We start from the raw sequence: 336 nt of genomic DNA, 5'->3' as shown, positions 1-336 counted from the left end.
GAGCCCCGCCCCCGCCGCCGGCCCCTCCGTCTCCCCCCGCAGGCCCGCAGAAGGGGCGCTCGCGGCCCCCGCCGCCCCCAGCCCCATCTTGCCCTTGACGGAAGTGAGGAGGAACGTGTCGGCGTGCGCTGGCCGTGCCAACCGCATCCGCTCCCTGGAGCACGTGCAGGTCCAGCTCTCGCTGTCCTACAGCCGCCGCGGGGACCTGGAGATCTCGCTCACCAGCCCCATGGGCACCCGCTCCACGCTCGTGGCCATCAGGTGCGGGAGTGGGGCGCCTGGACTCCTGCCTTCCCCAGGTGGGGGGAGCCCCGTGGGGTCGGGGTGGGGGTGCTC

General features: G+C 75.0%; 1 protein-coding gene across 1 annotated transcript in view; it reads left to right on the top strand.

The window, feature by feature from the left end:
• The window catches only part of PCSK4 (proprotein convertase subtilisin/kexin type 4), a gene marked incomplete at its 5' end in the record, with an annotated part of 5,916 nt that overhangs the window by 4,101 nt on the left and 1,479 nt on the right, over positions 1-336 (top strand). Inside the window, one exon of the mRNA XM_077760604.1 lies at positions 43-262. Coding sequence (XP_077616730.1) covers positions 43-262 — 220 coding nt within the window. The remainder of the gene's footprint in view (positions 1-42; positions 263-336) is intronic.

This window comes from Crocuta crocuta, unplaced genomic scaffold, assembly GCF_008692635.1.
Source record: "Crocuta crocuta isolate KB4526 unplaced genomic scaffold, BGI_CrCroc_1.0 scaffold443, whole genome shotgun sequence".
Lineage (NCBI taxonomy): Eukaryota > Metazoa > Chordata > Mammalia > Carnivora > Hyaenidae > Crocuta > Crocuta crocuta.
The sequence above is the reverse complement of the archived record's forward strand: the minus strand, read 5'-3'. Positions and strand labels throughout refer to the sequence as shown.